Source organism: Bidens hawaiensis, unplaced genomic scaffold (assembly GCF_021521415.1).
Source record: "Bidens hawaiensis isolate Kalapana, Puna unplaced genomic scaffold, B.hawaiensis_p1.1 tig00043606_1, whole genome shotgun sequence".
Lineage (NCBI taxonomy): Eukaryota > Viridiplantae > Streptophyta > Magnoliopsida > Asterales > Asteraceae > Bidens > Bidens hawaiensis.
In genome coordinates this window covers 50,384-68,468 of record NW_027505847.1, presented here as the reverse complement: position 1 = coordinate 68,468, position 18,085 = coordinate 50,384, and the positions used below count along the sequence as shown (strand labels likewise).

The 18,085-nt window shown below is 36.3% G+C and overlaps 3 protein-coding genes across 3 annotated transcripts; 1 reads left to right on the top strand and 2 right to left on the bottom strand.

The window, feature by feature from the left end:
• The first annotated feature begins 4,395 nt into the window (after positions 1-4,395).
• Positions 4,396-5,016, top strand: LOC143615604 (hydrolase tropI-like). The gene is made up of 3 exons (XM_077088701.1): positions 4,396-4,492; positions 4,596-4,693; positions 4,785-5,016. The coding sequence occupies exons 1-3, from the start codon at positions 4,405-4,407 to the stop codon at positions 4,923-4,925; spliced, it is 327 nt and encodes a 108-aa protein (XP_076944816.1). The 5' UTR covers positions 4,396-4,404; the 3' UTR covers positions 4,926-5,016.
• Positions 5,017-8,125: 3,109 nt separating this feature from the next.
• LOC143615603 (uncharacterized) lies at positions 8,126-8,602 on the bottom strand. Its single transcript, XM_077088700.1, has one exon. The coding sequence runs from the start codon at positions 8,600-8,602 to the stop codon at positions 8,126-8,128; it is 477 nt and encodes a 158-aa protein (XP_076944815.1).
• A 4,339-nt stretch (positions 8,603-12,941) lies between these two features.
• LOC143615594 (monodehydroascorbate reductase 4, peroxisomal-like) lies at positions 12,942-16,843 on the bottom strand. The gene is made up of 7 exons (XM_077088691.1): positions 16,676-16,843; positions 15,175-15,226; positions 14,942-15,022; positions 14,454-14,572; positions 14,148-14,367; positions 13,901-14,019; positions 12,942-13,812 (listed from the first exon to the last, which is right to left on the bottom strand). Exons 1-7 carry the CDS (start codon positions 16,793-16,795, stop codon positions 13,081-13,083), a joined length of 1,443 nt encoding a protein of 480 aa, XP_076944806.1. The 5' UTR covers positions 16,796-16,843; the 3' UTR covers positions 12,942-13,080.
• Positions 16,844-18,085: the final 1,242 nt, after the last annotated feature.

Below are 18,085 nucleotides of genomic sequence, written 5' to 3'. Positions count from 1 at the left end.
GGTTCACCGGATTCGCTTGAGTAATCTGAACTTGTAGTCTTGGGCACGCGTTCCGGAAATGACTGGGATCACCGCAGTTAAAGCACGATCTGGGTCGTGGGTTTTGGTAAGTTGGCTGTGGGTTCTGCGGGTAGGCTGGTGGTGTTGGCGCAATCGGATTGGAGGGAGGGGTTCTACAGTACTCAACGGAGTGACCTACGCGGCCACATCGGTTACATTGTCGACACGGGACTTGAGGTGGGTGATGAAGTCTACAGGTTGGGCAAAAGGGTTGGTTTCCTGTGTAAGGTTTCTTAGTTGGCGGGGCAGGAAGTGCTGGATTGGTTAAGGCATAGTTGTGGACTACAGGAGGTGCTGGGTAGGTTGACAGTGGGTTAGGCGCGTAAACTGGTTGATAAATTGGTTGCTGGACAATGGGCGGGTTGGTAAGCGCATAGGCTTGTCTGCGCCTACGTTTCTGGTTATGGTTTGAGGGTTCTGGTTTGGTTTCTGTTGGTTCAGGGACAGTCTTGGGTTTGGTCTTCTCAGTTCCCCGCAGGAACAGGGTTCCTGCTCTGACATGGTTGTCGCTGAGCACAGCGGCCAACTCAATGGCGTCAGAGAGGGTAACTGGGTTTCTGGCCCATACAGAATCTTGAATTTCCATGGGGAGACCCCCAAGGAATTTCTCTATGGCTCGGCGGGAAGGGGTAACAAGGTGAGGGACCAGTAAGCTTAGCTCGTGGAAGCGCGTCGCGTACTCGCGCGCTTCACCGCTGTATTGCTTAAGATTCCAAAATTCCTCCTCCAGGCGCTTAACTTCGTTGGGAGGGCAGAATTCTCGCGTAAGAATTTCCTTAAATTCCTCCCAGAGCATGCTGGAAGCAGCTTCTGCGCCACGCGCATGAGCTACTCCATTCCACCACGTAAGCGCTCTGGATTCCAGGACACTGGAAGCATATAGGGTTCGTCTTTCTGAGGGGCATTGGGTATGGAGGAAAGCGTTTTCAATCTTCTCAAGCCATTGGAGCATCACGGTGGCTCCTTCAAGACCTGTGAACTTCGGAGGGTTACCCGCATTAAAGGACTTAATGTTATAACTCGAGGTATTGTTTTGGCTCAAGGCTTGGGCTATCGCGGCGGCCATTTCCTGGGAACGTTGCTGTCTACGCATGCGCGAGGCTTCTCTTCTCTGAAATCGGCGAGATAGCGGAGGCATTCTATAAAAGTTTTAATTTTAGTTAATATCTTGGTTTTAGCGCAAAGTTTTAATCTTATAAAGCTTGGTTTCACGGAGTCAGTTACAGTCAAAAGTTAAAGTAAAATAAATGACCCTAAATGCAGACTTAATAAAGGTAACGAATTCGAATCAAGAATCGACAATTCATGTATCACCATGACTTTCCGAATTCCCAATTTAAAATATACGAGCAAACGAGTATTGGAGATTGACGATTCATGTATCACCATGACTTTTCAATCTTCAATATAAAACATACAAGAAAATGAGTATTGGAGGTTGACAATTCATGTATCACCATGACTTTTCAAGTCTCCAACCTCAGAACATAATCGTAAATGGAAATTGAAAATCAACTATTCATGTATCACCATGACTTTTCGGATTTTCAATCCCAACAAACGAATATGTAAGTAAAATCAATAAAAATCGAAATTCAGCAAAAATCGAAATATCGCGGAATAAAATCATATACTGCGCAAGCGCGAGCATATTCATAAATAACGAGTAATTAACAATAAGCGCGCAAACATGAGATTTCTCTCATGCGCGAGAGGGGACTCTTAGGTATTCTAGGCCGTTACGTCTAACCACCTATCCTAAAGTCAACGAGCTCTGATACCAATCTATAACACCCCGACCAAAGGCGGATTATACATCGGGGCGCCACATATTGCTTCATTACTCGCGACACTATTGGTGTCAATATTTATTAATACACATTTTATCGCGCACGCGCAGCGGAGAAAATAAAGAACATAAATCAAACATAAATCAATATATTATAAATTATAACATTCAAACAACATTAACTTGTCTTGATACATTTTAATTCTAGGTCCAAAAGTAAAAACGTCCTACGTGTCCACAAGCTCCAAAACAGCTACTGCAAACCTGAACATGTGTTAAAATAAACGTCAAACACTTGCGTGTTGGTGAGAAATCAAGTTTAATAGATAATCATAGATAATCACAGTAAATCTGCGCGCAACACGTGTATGTCTAGAGTTTAACAAGGGTGTAATCAGATTGTGATCAAGCCTAAGATAGTTCATAGATCATAGTTCAATCCATGCTCCCAATTGAGCATAAAAACGAGAAAACATCTGTGCAAGTGTAAACAAAGAAAACCGTAAACGATAGGTCTCCCGTGTTCAACTAATGGTACCAACGGAACTGCGGAATAGGCCGAACAAAGCGGTTAATGATACACACATACAAATAAACAGCCAAGTAAACGTCCTCAACACATGGGATACTGCGCGACTAAAGTTCATAAACAAGTTTAAGACTCAAGTTTTGTATGAACACATGAACATCCCAAAGCATTTAAAATAAAAAGGGATTAGATACGAGATAACTCACTTGATAAACGATGCGGTGATAGATATGCAAGAATCAACTCTTAAACAAGCAAAGTTAACCTATAATTAAAGATTATTGTTTTAACGATTGGTTTTAAGTCTTGATTATAAGTTAGCATAATTAATAAGTAAACTATTATATATAATATATATTACCGGAAAAGCAGGAAGAACAAGGAGGAAGACGGAGGCAGAGAGGAAGACGGCAGAGAGAGCAAGGAGCAAGAGAACAGGAGAGATTAAGTGTTTTGTGTGTGATGTGTTATGAAATATTATTATTATTTATAGAAAAACCCTAGGAGACATAATCCCTAGAAAAGGGGAAAAGATCTCAAAAAGCAAAAGATTCCAAAAGCAAAAGATATTAAAAGATATGGCAGCTGCAGGGGGCAAGATAAAGCTGTCAGGGAACAGTAAAAAGCATGGGCGGATCAGATAAAGGTACTGGTCAAGCATGGCAAAAGCAGATCTCAAAAGATAATGTCAGTCACTTTTTCTACCAACCAATGGGGGTTGGTACGCATGCTGCGCCGAAAGTAACTATTCAGACATTAGATAGGTTAGGTCAACTGCACAGAAGATAAGACAACACAAAAGCATACAGGCTGGAATAAACAGAAAAGGGTTAAGCGCGGGAAGGCTGAGTGCGCGAGCGCGAAGGCTGGCACAACAATCCTTAGCGCACTGCGGGAAGAATCACAAATCCTTAGCGTGCTGCGTGAAGAACAAGAATTCTAAGCGCATCGCGGGAAGAACATACATTCTTAGCGCATTGCGGGAAGAACATGCATTCTTAGCGCGCTGCGAGAAGAGTTCTCTTCACGCATCGCAGGAACAAGATGTCTTCACGCAGGCTTCCATATAAGGAGTCTGGCGCGTGGAGCTGCAGACATCCTTAGGCGGGAAGAACCAAAGGACAAGCAAAGAGGAGGGAAACAAGGCGTAAGGGCGGGACGGCGACAAGAGGGAAAAGAAGGCGGAAAGAGAGAAGGAAGAGGGACGGGACGACGGAAAGAAAGAGAGAGAGAGGCGGGAAGGAAAATATATATTATTATTAAAAGTAAAATATAAGTATAAATATTAAATAATAAAAGAGAGATCGGGTCAGAGAAACGGGTACCTGGGTCGGGTCGGATCGGGGCAGATGTCACATAAATAATTTTGTTATATATTAACTAATAGATTATTATACATTTAACCAATAATATTTGAGTTACATATTTAATTTATTAAATTCTTATAAACTACGTAAAATAAAAAATAAAAATTTAGGAATTCGGTTCGGTTCGATTTATTCGGTTTTTATTACATGCAAAACTAAAACTGAACCATTTGTTCTGTTTTTACGAAAACATCAAACCAAATCGCCGGGTTTTGTTTCGGTTCGGTTTTTTCAGTTTAAATTTTTCGGTCCTTTCGGTTTTGGATCGGTTTTTTCGGTTTCTTGCACACCCCTACTTATTAATATACGAATAGATTCGACTTATATTGTACTCCCTCTGTCCCATTAAAAGTGTCCACGTTTCTTTTTTTATTTGTCCCATTACAAATGTCCATTTTTTAAATTTATTAGCCAATTTCCAAGTTTACCATTAAACACACACAATTAGCATTAATAAACAATATTTATGGACCCAATTTCCTAAGGCATTATTGTCATTTGGTAGGCAAAAAAAAAACAACAATTTAATCTACCTTAAACTTTGTGTTTTTTAAACTAAGACACTTTGACCGGGACGGAGGGAGTATATTTTTTTCAACACGTCAAGTAGGTTAAGATAGAACTTTCTAACTTTCAAATTATTATTCTGTTATTTAGGAATGACCGTGTCGAAACTAGCGACGTATGGTGAGATCGAGGCTGCGGTAATACTACACCCCGGTCCACTCTCGGAGGATGATATTCATGGTAATTGTATAATGTTTATTTACTTGTAGCAACAATTACAATATAACAATATACATTCTTATAATCTTATGTAACATATATGATGTTGTAACTTTATATTCAGCAATAAAAGTCCCAACTGCAATCTTAGGTGCCGAAACTGATGAGTATTCTCCGCCTGAACATATTAAAAAAGTTGGGGAAATTTTATCAGCAAAACCAGTAAGACTTCATAATATTATTTTTCATAATAAAATAATAAAATCCGAATGATATTTGATTTTTTAAAATTTTTTTGTTTTTTGTTTTGTAGGTTGATAATTTTGTGAAGATATACCCGGGTGTTGTTCATGGTTGGACGGTGAGATACAAGGATGACGATGAACATGTTGTTAAATGTGCGATGGAAGCGCACGCAGACATGTTGAACTGGTTCAAGAAATACGTCAAATGAGGATGGGGCTCTAGATGATTATTTGAATGAAAATTAACGTAACACATGTTGTCTTGTGTATGTTTAAATGTATTTCCTTTGGGTTTAATAAACAATTGAGTGATGTTCTTGATGCAAACAAATTATATTTTTAAGCATTTTTATATATTTGAAACCAATGTGTGACCAAGTATATGATGGGTAGAACTAAGAAAGGGGATATGTAACACATAATGTGGTATTTAAAGTCACTTGACTCACTAATACAATTTTTTTTTAATCAATTATAATCTTGATTTTTAATTTCAAATAAAAGGATCCAATTACAATAAATAGGTAAGCGGGCAACAAGTTGCGCCGCCACCCCCTTTTGAATGACAAAACCGATCCTACAAATGAAAGGTATGATCTATACAAGTATATAATTATCAAAATCAGAAAAGAGGGTATTATTGTCGTTTAGGAATACAGGGGAAATGTTGAATTGCATGTTTAAGGCAGTGTTTTTGGGCAATATTGATTTTTATTAAAATATATGTTGACTTATCTGCTCAATTTTGACCTTTTTTTTACAATTTTGACGAACTTATTTTTTGGGCTGCAGTTGACTATAGAGGTGCACAAAATGCTCGACTTCGGACCCGAACCAAAACCGGTTTCTATATGTACCCTACCCACGAGTACAACTTGGTATTGTGTTTCTCTCCGGACCTGTACCTGAAACCAGACCCACAGGAACCGATTCCACCCTTATCCGGTCAAAACCTGACCCGACCCTAAACGAACCCCCAAAAAAAGCCCGGAAAAGTCGGTCAAATACCAGGCTATACCCGGAACCAGTTCCTACCCGACCGGGTTTTGATATTTGTTGACTATATCTGGAACCGGTTCTTGTTCCTAAAAATATTATGTTTGTGCACCTCTAGGCTCTTGCTAGGGGGGTTGTTCACGAGCCGAACCGAGCGAAGGCTTGCTCGTTGCTTGGCTCGTTTACAAACGAACCGAACCGAACGGCTGAAATTCGAACCGAGCCAAAACCGAAACGAGTCAAAATCGAGTCGAGCGTTTTTCGATCAAACATCGAGCGATTTAGAGCATTATTTATTTCTTTTTTAACTTTAAAAGTTTTAACAAGAAACAAGTTTGAAGGTGGTAAATTATATATTTTATAAATAAATTAGTAGTTTTTAGACAAATGTGTAGATTGTAAATTTTTATTAAAAATAAGTTTGAAGTGAGATATAATAATCATCTAAACAAATTTCTAGTATTTTAAAAACTTGAAGCGAACAAATAAACCTATAAAATTGACGGAATAGGAAAGGGGTTAAAAATTGTAAGTTTTGTAACCTTATATTTATGTGTTTTGTCTATATATTTATGTATTTGTTCATATATAATAATATATAAAATAAATTAAAATATTCGAGCCGAACCAAACCAAGCAGACCTTTGCTTGTTGCTTGGCTCGTTTAAAAACCGAACCAAGCAGAGCGGCTTGTTTACAATCGAGCGAAAAAACAAGCGAGCAATTTCTGAGTGAGCGGCGAGCGAGTTCGAGCGACGAGCGGTTTGGACGACCCTAGCTCTACCCAACTTGACTATATTCTTGGGCCTATTGTCAATGGGCAGTTAAAAGCCCAACGTTTGTGGAAAAAGAATAATTTATGGCAGAACCTTTGTTGAATTGGTGTTTTGGGCTTTGCAACTGTTGCATTGTTGTGGGCCAAGGATTATAGAGGATCTATGGAATAAGGACTGCTTCTCAGTTCTCCCGAAGACAATTTATTGCAAATTATTTTTGTTTGCAGTTTGTTATTTATTAATTTATTTTGCATTTGTGACTTGGATTAGTATTAATGATAGTAGAGATATATGGGACTTTGTGGTTAGAAATATTCTATTGGCAAGATTTTTTAAACAGTTTGTTTAGGGCCTATAGTAAAAGTTGTTAGAAACTTAACATGTACTTGGGGACATCACTCGTCATTGGGCATGTCCTATGCTGATGTTTGCACTTAGTTTTAATTCAAAGTTAATTGAAATTACAAAAATCAATGGTCTAATGTACTATTGTGAAAAGTGGTTGCAGTTTCAGGACGTTTGGTCACCGTTACCTGACTTATTCGCTATCTTCATATGATGCAATGGTAAAGGCAGAAAGATCAGGATTTAAAACTCATATATGCAACTTTACTTCAACAAAAAAGGATAAGAACACTAACTCTTTTGTAAAATAAGAACATTGATTGTCATGAAAACCTATTACTATGAAGTGATACGAGTACGCACATTGTTCATTGTTGCACAACATCATTCGCATCATTGACCTAATGACCAGTTAGAAACAAAAATTGATCTTGTTATTTTGAAGAGCTATGATATGTTTAACTCACCCTTATCGATAAAATACCATTGATTCATATCGATACTTTGTTTCTATGTGTTTAGAGTTATGGATATATGTGGTCTTGTGTGTCTAAAATTCATACATTAAATATGAGTACAAATACCTAGACATGCAAATAAAACAATCTATATGCGAGTCAACTTCGTGTATGCATTAAACTTTGTTGGTGATACGTGAGAGGGTTTTCACGCAGGACATGATTTTTGCCCGTGTTTAGTAGAATAAGTGGAACGGGCGAGTTAAAGTAGAATACGTGGTTATGGTGTCATGTAACTCTTGTCTATAGATGCAAGTACGTAGCTACTGATAGTAACCCAAATAATAGACAAATAATACACCAACAAAATACATCACATATAAAGATGACTAGTTATGTGATAAGGAAAATAAAGTAGTCGTCCTTTGAAATAAAAGTCTTGAAAAGTTAACATTTCACCCATGAAGACTTGGGATAACTTTTGACTGCTAGATAGATTTTGCCAAACAATTTGGTGATAAAGTTAAGAGTTAGTCCTGAAGAGAATTGAAACACGTGAAGAAGAAGTACGATGTAAAGGTAAAGAGACATAATGCAACACGGCAAGCAAACGCTAAAGCAATATGAAATTAATCATGCTAAGTTATATATAGGATTATGTTGAGGCGATTAAGACATCAACCTATGAAGTAAAATCGCTATCTGTGACAATAATTGCCTAATATATAACCAACGAAATCAGGTAAATCATAACTTGTGCTAACAGAATCACAGATGACCTTCAAAAGGTTATTATAAAAACCGATAGAAGCAAGATGCAAACCGAATATTAAACTAACCAAGTGATTGGATGCCACTAAATGAAACCCTACCAAAACCTAAATTATCAACTCTATACAATTCTAACCAAACCCTCTCAGCTTCAAACCTTGCACTATACTTACCACTTCCCGATTCGTCGTCTTTGCCTTCAACCGCGGTTACTTTCCCTAAATCCTCATTCTCTCCTTGATCTTTTCTTGATATTCCATCTTTACCCTCATTCTTCAACTTCCTTTTTTTCTTCTTTTTCTTACTCAAATATCTCCTTCCCATCATCCAAGGAACCTTAAGAAATGCGAGTGTGAAGAAGTTAACGACCGCACAAGGACAACAACACACGGCGACACAGTCAGCAATCACCCTCGCAGTGCAAGACTGGCATGCCTTTCCCGAACACTTCACCTCGTCGTCTTTCGCTAGGTTTGGATGGCTTCTTTTGTTAATTCCCTTGGTGGGTTGAGATGAGTAAGGTTGTATTTCACAACCCATTTGAGATCTTGAAATATTGAAATTGTGGCAAGTGATAGGTTAACCTAGACAAAGGACAAATAATTCATCGTATTATGGAAAGGAAAGAGGGTTTTATGCAAACTTTTGTATGATTTCTTTATTTTATATATTCACTTTTTTTAGCATGCAATATATGAATGTATATGCCTATATAGTGATTCTTGGATTTACTAAAGGGGTACTAAACTAAAGTTCATGTAACTTAATGATGTGGGACTTAAAGTGTACGCAGAAATGGAAGATGGATAACCCATTAGCACGCGCCCTATGCTAAAGTTACTATCACTCTCCCATTTTAATTGCGTACTTTGCATGTCATAATGCCTCTTAAATGTCATACTTTTACCCATAGAACTTGTAGCCTAATGATATTATGATGTGTGTTAAAGTATAACTTACGAAGTGATAGGAAATTTTGATGATTTCACACATTAGGCCATATGCAATGGGCGATGAATATGGGCGATTTCCGACGACTGGGACCGCAAACACTCGCCTCCCCCACCCCCTGGCGATTTGTGTGGCGATAGGGGGGTGGGACTATTTCTTGCTGCTTCCCTTTTGATTTTATTATTATAATTGATTGTGAGATATATATGTATGTATATATGTATATGTATGTATATATATATATATATGTATGTATGTATAGGGCAACAACACCATTACACCCCAAAAACAAAAACCTACCATTTGCTGATTGGGTGTCACATGACGCAAATCTCCCCATTTTGTAGTCCCTCCATTACACATAGCCTTAGTGTAGATTTTAGAGCATGTGTAGACGGTGTGTGAGTGAGCCATGCTAAAAAAATATGACACTATGTGTGGAGAGGCTCTTGTAACAATATGAGCTAAGTTAGTAAGTTGATTTAGCTAGTAATTTTAAGTTTGAAGTAGTTGTCCTATAATCGAAGCAACCAATCAACTAGAATCATCCACATAGCGTCCCGATTGAACGCTTAGACCTCCTTATTTGGAGTCGGTTATGGTGCCGACCAATTTGATTAATGAAAACAAATTTCAAAAGCTATCGTATTTTCCTTCCAACATATCGAGGTTTTTAAATAGTTATATATACACAATCATATATGTGTCTTAAGTATATGTGTCTTAGTGGTGTTGTTGCTCTTCAACGATGTTGCTATTTTTCTTTCTTAATTTGTCTAAGTTCTTTGCTTATTGGTAGTTTACTAAGGTTATATCTCTAGTATTTTTCATATGCATATCGTTTTGGTTATTCATGTTGGATACATGCACACTATACTATTGATATACTTTTCATGTCCACATATCATGTTTGGAGTCGGGGTCTCCTGGAAACGCGCAATTCTTTATGTACTGGAATAGAGGTATGGTCTACATATATGCCATCCTTTTCATACCTTGCCAATAATTTTGTTACGAGTGAAATTTTACTGGGTATAGTTGTTGTAACAACACAATAGTTTTGTTAGAAATGTTTGTTCACCATATCTAGTCTTTTTATTAACTTGTTAGAATATCTAATAGTTATATGAACATTTATAAACAAAGTAGGTATTCTAAGAAACAAGACCTCTAAAATCTGAAGGAAAATATAGTTTTTCACCTAAAATATATCAAGGAAAATATACACTTTTCGTGTAACTTTTCATACATTTGTGTTCGTCTCAAGTGGTGTAACTATTATTCCAACTGTTGTACGTGATAAACATTTTTGTGTGTTAAGTCTAAATATTGTTGTTTGGAAGTCTTTTATTAATGTTTAACATGCATTCCATATTAGTTATAATCTTTTTCTTAAACGACATTAAAAGTTTAAAACTATATTATTATTTCTTAGTAATCAAGCAGTAAAGTTTAAAACTATGCTTATAGTCACAAAACTAACCTAATTTTTCTACTCATCTTCTCTCTTTATCTTCTGACAAAAATAGACCAACAATGTTGCCACCAAAAGCACTTTCTTTTGACGTTTTATTTCCTTAAATAATATGTTTTTAACTTTTACTCAATAAAAATATTCTTTACAATGAAATAGATTCCTAGTAAACAAAACAAGTAATATGTTTATGAATTATGATTTGTGGGTCCTCTCCACACGTGGGATATTCGTACATTATTAGTCCTCTACAACTCTTCTTTTAAACCTTTTTTGTTGCTTTTCAAAATCTAGAATATATTTCAATCTACGTTTCTTTAATTTTTATGTCACATAATTTCATGGGACCCTAATGTCATATGTGAATGTGATCGATGTGAGTAGATGAGGACATAAAGAACTTGAATCTAAGTTTAAGGTTACCTCGTTTACTTAAATTTAAATTTCTTTTATTATAATTTATAGTTATGTTTATAATGGTATGTACTATGTAATCATATATCATATTTACTAGTGGGGTGCCCGCGTGAAGTGTTAGAGAAGAACACTTAAATATCGCAAACGAAAAACTGGGCCAAGCCATTATTTGAGTTCATCTATGATCTATCAGACGTTCTCAAATTTAAGTTTAAGTTTGTCTCATTTCGAAATTATAATGAATAGTTTCGGACAACTTACAAACAAGAATCAGAGTGCCTATTTATGTCCATTTGTGTGTGTGTGTGGGGGGGGGGGGGTGTTAATAATAATAATAAGATGCCAGATTAACGAACAAACATATTCATTTTCTTAAGGAACAAACACGTAAATAAAATGTGCTCATTAAGTATTTATATCGGTATGTTTATTCAGTTAAAGTTAAACGAGTGGATAACAATAGATTAATCAATCGATTCAAAATGTGATTAAATTTCAATGGAATCACATAACATTTGCATATAACTTGTTTGAAAACATTGGAATATAGGTAATTACCTCAATGATCACCTTCTAAGCCAATTATGCAACTAATTTAACAGTTGATCACCCAGTAACTTGTGGATCATGATCGCATGCGGCCTTGGATATGACGGAGTTGATGATGGAAGAGAGAAATGTAGAGAAGAAATAAATTGAATATTAATATGAATATGTGCTTAAGTGTGCTTAATTATATGAAGGATGAAACTTGTAATGGAGGAGATGTATGAATTGTTTAATTAATAATTAATTATTATATTATATTGATTTTAAAAGTGTTATCATGCCAGGTGGAGATATTGATATTAAATAATACAATTAAATTTTCCGGTGATTATGTCCGTCGTTGTCCGGTCTCCGGTTGTAAGTCAACGGTCATGAGGGCACGTATGTCCTTTTTCTTTTCTTTTTTCTCTCTTAAAATTTGATGATGAATTAATGTTTTTGTTAGCAATATTTGGGAACATCTTTAAATATATAAACGCGGGTAAAATAGGTGAAATTAGGGTACGTGTGGGTCGGTTTTGATTTTCATAATAGATCGCTTCAGTTTTAAACGGTTCGTGTTAATGATTATTGGAAAATGTGGTTTAGTTAATTTGGGTAACCATCGGCTTTGGATGTTTGTGGATTCAAATCCTTTCACATAATAAATCAACTATTAGCAACACTATTGATCTATTAAGAAAAATATACTAAGATATTTTTTGTAAGACATATAACGTATTATCTATAAAAAGACGATTAATGATTATTGAAGTGTGAAACAATTGTTAAAGAAATCATAACCGGACAATCATGTTTTGTATGGTTCAATTATTTTAGTTTGATATTTAATCCGGTATGGTTCCATTATATGTATAAGATCTTATAGTACCCTCACAAAAGTTATAAAGATAATGTTTGAGGGTGAGAAAAAAATGATGATATGAACCTTATTTTTATGTTCAAGTTATGACCAAAACATAAAAGAAAAAACCAACCGAAAGGAAACTACCCTGATAAATGGGACACACAGTAGTTCAACCAAAATGTGAGTTAGCCATGTCAGTTAATTATGCCGTCAGATTATGTGATGCCGACGTACGCCAAGTTAGCAAACTTCAAAACAGGTTACGGCTCTGCCACACCGTAAAACTTTTAACACGAACATGCTGCCTTCACTGACACTGGACTAGGGCGGCGCTCACGATCTCATGTTCGTGGCGTACAAAGACCATTTAGTCTTCTCCCACCACCATTGCATAACTCATTTTCAACATTTTTAAGCTCTTTTTAGTTGAGTGTACACGTTCGGCGTTCCAACGTATCCAAGGTTCGACCTGCTTTGATACCACTTGCCACGTGGAGTCTTAGAACATAACTCTGACAATAAGTACTTGTATGAGTATCAATCTATTATGTTGGATGTTAATAAGTCATGCAGCACCTTATACAGATTCAGAAAGTTATGTCTTTTTACATGGTATTGATATGTTATATTTAATTCATAACAAGAAATTAAATATGTTTTCTTAGGATACATTGTTACATAATAGAATGCTGATAATGCTAAGTAGTTTTATCAATCTTTTACATTAACTTTCTTCTTCTCCAATCCTCCAAAACAGTGGAATCAATGGAAGCAAATTCCTCACCATCTCCGCCGTCTTCTTCCATACCAATACGCGAATCCAGCTATTGCTGCTGCCACTACCACCCCAGCAGTCGCATGCCACGGATACATCGGTTTCTCTAAAACAACCGTCGACATCGAACCACCCACATTCACTACCGGTGCCACCGGCAGTTTCTGACTCAATGCCACCACAAACCCGAGCCCCTGCCGCTCGAGCTCACTCAAATCATCAATTTCCGGTTTAAGCCTCGTCACTTTAGCTATAGCTTCGTACTCTTCTTTACTCCCGCCTTCAAGAAACGACCCGATGAGATGACCTTTGTGCACCCAATACGCACCGAAGCTTGGTCCCGAGAAATCACCGAAGTAAACGACTTCTCCTAAATTGTCTCCATAAAACTGCCATGAAAATGAGAAAACCCGAGAGTAAAAGAACGGCAAGTAATCGAAGTCTGGAGTTGTGTCCGGTTCCATTATTGCAGTGACAGCGTGCCGGGCTGATTTTCTGGCAGCGTCCACGTGTTCAAGTCGCCGGCTTTCACCGAAAATCTTGACGGGAAACGATGCCACGTCTCCGACTGCATACACCGAGCTGTTGCTCGTTTGCAACCGACTGTTGACTTTGATGCCGCCTTTTTCTAAAGTGAGTTGACCTTCGAATAGACCCGTGTTTGGTCGGATTCCGATTCCAACTACTACCAAGTCAGCCGGAAGATTGGTTCCATCCTTGAGGTTAACTCCATTGACCTGCATGTAACCAGTTTGATCAGTTGACCAATCTTGACTCAGATTCGACTAAAATGAGATAAACGAGATAAATGAGCTTAAGATTTACCTTCCCATCTTCATCGAAAACAAATGATGATAGAACTGTGCCTTTAACAAAGTTTACACCCTTAGATTTATAAAATTCTTCATAATAACTTGCAATCTTGGGGGTGAATAAACGGCCCACTATAAAAATTTAAATTATTCAACTTTAATCATAACTTAATAGATTATACAAAATAAATCATAGACAATGGGATACGAGATTAGAAATAGTAAGAAAATATATAGGTTTTGAAAATGTAAGTGCTTACTGCAATGTGGTTCAGGGAACACCATTGAAACATTAATCTTATTTATAACCAAAGATGCAGCAACCTCCATTCCAATGTAGCCACCGCCAATGACCACCGCATTACCACCAGTAGAGGTTTGCATCACGTCCGACAGCCTGGTCGCATCGGCCAAATCGCGTAGATAACATACATTTTCAGCATCTGATCCACTTACACCAAACTCTTCAAGTTTCAAAGCCTGTTAATCCATACAATTTTTGTTTTATAGATTGTTGAGAAATGAAGGATAATACTGTTCCGAGAAATGAGAAGTGGTTTCAGTACCCGAGCACCTGTTGCAATGATAAGAAACTTATAGCTAATGGTTTCTCCTGCTGCGGTGAGTAATGTTTTACGTCTCACATCAGCGGACTTTACCCGAGTGCCCAGAATAAGCTCGATTCCTGAAAATAATTATGTATTATGATTTCATCATCAGGTGAATCTCTAAACAATGATAATGTTTGTACTGGTACTTGCTGATCAAACATACTTGAGTAAAGTACTCTTTTCCTCCCTAAAGTTTGGCCATTTTAACTAGTTCAGTCCAAATTAGAAATTTTAACCCTTTGTGTCACTGTTGTTTCAATTTTTAACCATTTTCGTCTTTGACACCAGCTCTGTTAGATTTTTATATTAAGTAGAAGGACATTTTAGTGCACGTGATTGAAATGGTTACAAAGATTCATTTTTTGGACTGAACAAGTTAAAAATAAACCACAAGATTTCCAACTTTGGACTGAAGTTATGGCATTCAAGAAACAAATATATACCGTGTTCCTTGTACCACTTTGGTGTCAATCTTTCTTCATTAGCACCGACACAAGTGTGAAATGCAGGAAGACGCGCAGGATCTATGCAAAGCAAACACAAAACACAAATTAAAAAAAAACACAAATTAAAAAGAGGAAAATGTTAATAATTTTGAATTTCACAAAGAACCAAGACTAAAGCAATAGCGATAAATCATAATTTATATAAAAAACAAAAATATAACATGAAACACCTTCTGGAAGTAAAAAGCCTTTGCTGAGTGCAGGTCTCTCATATGGAGCCACCTGCATATTACAACATATACACATCAACAAAAACCAATACCAAATTACCAATCAATGAATTATTAGACCAGAATGCTTACAACTTAAAATAAATTCCAAGTTACATCAAAATACACTGGCTTGTTGCAAAATACAATTCAAAAAGCAATACCAATCAATGGATTAAGTTGAATTATGCTCCATCTATCAATTAATTTTGCAAAACCAATTCAAAAGATAACTAACTAGCGCTGTAAACGAATCAAACCAAACCGAACAAGGTCTTATTCATGTTCGCTCATTAATCATTAAGCTTTTATCAAACAAACAAAGGTTCATGAAGACCTAACCAAAAGATATTTCTTGTTCGTGCTCGTTCATTAAGGAAATTAACTTGTACGTGAATGGTTCACGAACACAAACAAACGAACATAAATGAGGACACACTGTGTTTTATCTGATTCGACTAACCGAGAATGGTTAGTGTCAATAGTTCGGTCTGGCTGTTTATATGTTAATTTTAAATGTAAATTAATCAGATAATACTCATATAATGGTAGTGTCAATAGTTCGTTCATTAAGGAAAGAACTTGTTCGTGAACAGTCAGTGTCAACAGTTTGCTAAAGCTACTGATAACATTAAAAAGTCAAATGTCATTAAAAAACATTAAAAACTTTTAATGAACAAACATTAATGAAGATAAACAAACGTTCACGAACAAAATTGAACGAACATAGCCAAAGCCTCTATTCGTGTTCATTCATTTAGTTAATCGATCAAACATAAACGCACTTCCCATCGAACACGAACAATTCAAGTCTACAGCCATATAGCTAATAGTTTCTCTAAACTGAAATTCCACAAGCAAACACATGAGGCATTTGAACAAACACCTTCCGTGCAGGAAACTAAACCGAACATCAACAATCAATTATTCAATGAATTATCAATTCACAAATTAACTTGTTAATATTAACTAAATAACTAGATAACTAACAAAATCGATGAAAACAAGGATGCATAAAATAATTAACCAATTAGATAATTACTAGTGAGAGGTCACAATTAGATGTGAAAACACTTGAAATTCCACACGCAAACACGTGAGGCATTTCAACAAACACCTTGCGTGCAACAAACTAAACTAAACTAAACCAAACCAAACATCAACGATCAATCATTGAATTTCAACAATCAACAAACGCGATGATTAATGAAATCAACGAATTACGAATACGAAATCGGACTAAACAAATTAACTTAATATTAATTATTAACTAACGTGTTTGGCTAAGCTTCTGAAAACTGCTTATTTGTTTTTTTTAAAGCAAATAAGCAATTTGAAAAAATTCCTAAACAGCTTAGCCAAACACCGTAACTAACTAACAAACTAATAACAAAATCGATGAAAACAAGGACGAATAATATAATAATAATAATAATTAGTTAGTAATGAATTAAATAATTACAGGTTCTTCTGAGATGATGCAGAGTTCACCATGAGAAACACCTCGTTTGGTAAACTCGAGAGCTGCATAACCGGCGGCAACTCCTCCACCAAGTATTACATACACAAACGCTCTGCCCATTATAATCCGCCAATCACACTTTCTCTCTCTTTAAACTGTTTTGTTTCTCTCTCTACGATAATAATAATAATAATAATAATAATAATAATAATAAAAGGTGAGTAATATTTGTGATGGTATTAAATTTTTTTTAAAAAAAAGGTTATTGTAAATAAAATATGTGTTGGAGTCGATTGGTGGGTTATCCGGAAGGAGTGGGCAAGATAAGAGTGAGTGGGGTCAAAGGATAGATAGAGATGCATAGGGAATTGTGAACGAGTGAGGATTGAATTTGAATATATGTATGAGATGTCATTTTGGATCGGAATGGGTTGGTTGGTGTGGTAGAAACAAGCAACTAGTCAACTACAACTTTTTTATGTTTTGGAGTATAATGAGATCTACTATGGAAGCGGGTTGTAGTCGGTAAACGTTGCTCGGGTACCTATACCTGATAGTCAACCTTTCGCAGTTAACTTAATGTTTTAATTCGGGCATTCTTTTTCGTAGAATAGTGGTCGATTATTTCGAGGAAGAGACAGATGATTGTGTGTGTAGAGAGGAGACGGATGGGGTAGTTGGGTGAAGTGTTTCCTTCAACTTAAAACCATGTTTAGTGAATGGAGCATTTATGAGAGTATTTTGCGCTTTGTGACACGTCTTTTTATCAAAAATAGTTGTAGTAGATGGAGCATCTCTGATCATTACTCATTTATTATAACATAAATTAAATATAATTAAGATAAATGTATTATTGGTTAGTTTTTGTGTGAATAAATTTGATTCATTGATGGATTTGAAAAATGGCGGTGGGGGGGGGGGGGTATGTACAAAGAGCTCCATCCCAAAACCCCCCTCAAATCACCCACTACACATAATCTAAGTGGTTTAGATGACGAAAAGACATGATATTGTGAGATTTGCGAAAAAGGGTACTTTGAGTGACCAACTAACCACCCCATTTGCCCTTATATTTAAAGTGATAACTTTGTATTTAACTTTTAGGTTCTCTATCTATTGATAGTTGAGAATTAGACTTTTAGAGAACATGTCATATGTATATATTGTGAATCAATTTTTACTCCTGAATCATTACCATGGTTAATTTCATAATTTTAAAATGAACAATGGTCTTGATATCTTAAAGCTCTAAAAGCTTAGGACCCATCAAAGCTATATATGTGTCACTAGGCCAAATATTAGGGTACTCATGGTGTCATCGGGTAGTTTGTTCGGGTTCGAGGCTTCTCTTGCCACACCATCGTTTCCAATTTCGATGACACTATAACAATGAACATGTAGGGTGGATAT